Source organism: Thecamonas trahens, assembly GCF_000142905.1.
Source record: "Thecamonas trahens ATCC 50062 unplaced genomic scaffold supercont1.27, whole genome shotgun sequence".
NCBI lineage: Eukaryota > Apusomonadida > Apusomonadidae > Thecamonas > Thecamonas trahens.
In genome coordinates, this window is record NW_013657653.1 from 364,448 (window position 1) to 366,145 (window position 1,698).

Here is a 1,698-nt window from a genome sequence, read left to right on the forward strand (position 1 = left end):
CCCCCCCCCCACACACCCCTCACTCACTCGCCCTCCCTCACTCACCCCTCCCCCCACCTCCCACACAGTGGTGCCACCCACTCCCGATGTGTGATCATGGACACCACAGGCGCTGTACTCGCCCGCTCTGTTGGTGGCTGCACCAACCCCTATGTACGTCCCTCTCCCCCAGTTCCCTCTCCGGCTGTCACACGCACTCGTGGCACTCATCGCACACATTCCACGCATCGCACACATCGCACACATCGCACACATCACGCACATCGCACACACCGCACTCATCGCACACATTCCACTCATCGCACACAATCCACACTCATCGCACACATCGCACACATCGCACACATCGCACACCTTCCACTCATGGCACACATTCCACACTCATCGCACACATCGCACACATCGCACACATCGCACACCTTCCACTCATGGCACACATTCCACTCCTCGCACACATTCCACTCATCGCACACATTCCACTCATCGCACACACCGCTCTCTCTGCTGTTGTGGTATGGCACTCACGCACACGGGATGCAGCTGCTATCACCAGAGGCTGTGGCCGATGAGATCGTGACCATGGTGCGCAAGGCGGTGGACGAGCTCGATGGCGCCCAGCTTCCGATTCCCGCGCTGGGTCTTGCGCTGTCGGGAGGCGAAAAGGGTGAGATGGCCGAGAAGCTGACAGAGGCTGTTCTTGCCCATCCAGAGGGCGGGTGCGGGCTGGTTGGCACACTACTGTGCGTCAACGACACGATGGGCCCGATTGCGGCCGCAACGCCCGAGGCCACCGGGGTGTGTCTCATCTCGGGCACCGGCTCCAACTGCCGGGCGGTGCTGCCGGACGGCTCGCGCTGTGGCGTCGGCGGGTGGGGCCACCTACTTGGCGACGATGGCTCAGCGTACGATCTCGCGTCGACTACGCTCAAGACGCTATTGCGGGCCATGGACGGGTTCATGGTCGAGGACGACCCGCTGGCGGCCATGGACCCGACGCGGGCGACGGCGGTGGTGATCGAGCACTTTGGTCTTGCCGCGCCTGACGACGCCACCCCGGTCCTTGAGGGCCTCTTGCCCATCATGTACTCGAGTTTCGAGAAGGCGCGCATTGCAAGCCTGACGGCCAAGCTCTCGGTCGCAGCCCGCGATGGCGACGAGCTCTGCGCTGCGCTCTTTGCGCGAACCGGCCGACTGCTTGCACGGCACGTGTGCGCGCTTGCGCCGCGTCTGCCGGTATCCATGACCAAAGTCCCCGGTGGGTTGGTCATTGTCGCCACTGGCTCGGTCTTCCAGTCATGGGATCTGCTCTGCGACGCGTTTGTGACGACGCTAACCGGCGGCTCGCCGACGCGTAGTCTGGACGCATTTACGCTTGTCACGCTCTCCGAGACTTCTGCAGTGGGAGCGGCGCGCATGGCCGCCATCAAAGGCGGCATCGAGCTGGCGTACGACCCGTCGCCGTATGTCGACGTGCTGTACAGCCACCCTCCACAGGCGGGCGGCAAGTCATGAGTGCGCGCCGGTCACGCCAGACGCTGCGTCGGACGCCTCCCCGGCCGGCCCGGCCTCGGCCAGCGGGACGTGGAAGACTGTCGGACGCTCGTCCTCGGCAATCCGGCGCAGCCGGCTCGGGAGCGCACCGAGCAATGTCGAGCCGCGGCGCCGGGTTGCCTCGAGCGCAACCGACTCGGAGGCCGA

The 1,698-nt window shown here is 64.8% G+C and overlaps 2 protein-coding genes across 2 annotated transcripts in view; one reads left to right on the forward strand and one right to left on the reverse strand.

The window, feature by feature from the left end:
- Positions 1 to 96: 96 nt before the first annotated feature.
- Positions 97 to 1,523, forward strand: AMSG_05880 (N-acetylglucosamine kinase; the record flags this gene model as incomplete). The annotated part of the gene is made up of 2 exons (XM_013901812.1): positions 97 to 153; positions 541 to 1,523. The coding sequence occupies 2 exons, from the start codon at positions 97 to 99 to the stop codon at positions 1,510 to 1,512; spliced, it is 1,029 nt and encodes a 342-aa protein (XP_013757266.1). The 3' UTR covers positions 1,513 to 1,523.
- Positions 1,524 to 1,698, reverse strand: part of AMSG_05881 (uncharacterized protein) — a gene marked incomplete at both ends in the record, with an annotated part of 1,223 nt that continues 1,048 nt past the window's right edge. The window contains 2 exons of the mRNA XM_013901813.1: positions 1,524 to 1,535; positions 1,591 to 1,686. Of these exons, the coding sequence (XP_013757267.1) occupies positions 1,524 to 1,535; positions 1,591 to 1,686 (108 nt within the window). The remainder of the gene's footprint in view (positions 1,536 to 1,590; positions 1,687 to 1,698) is intronic.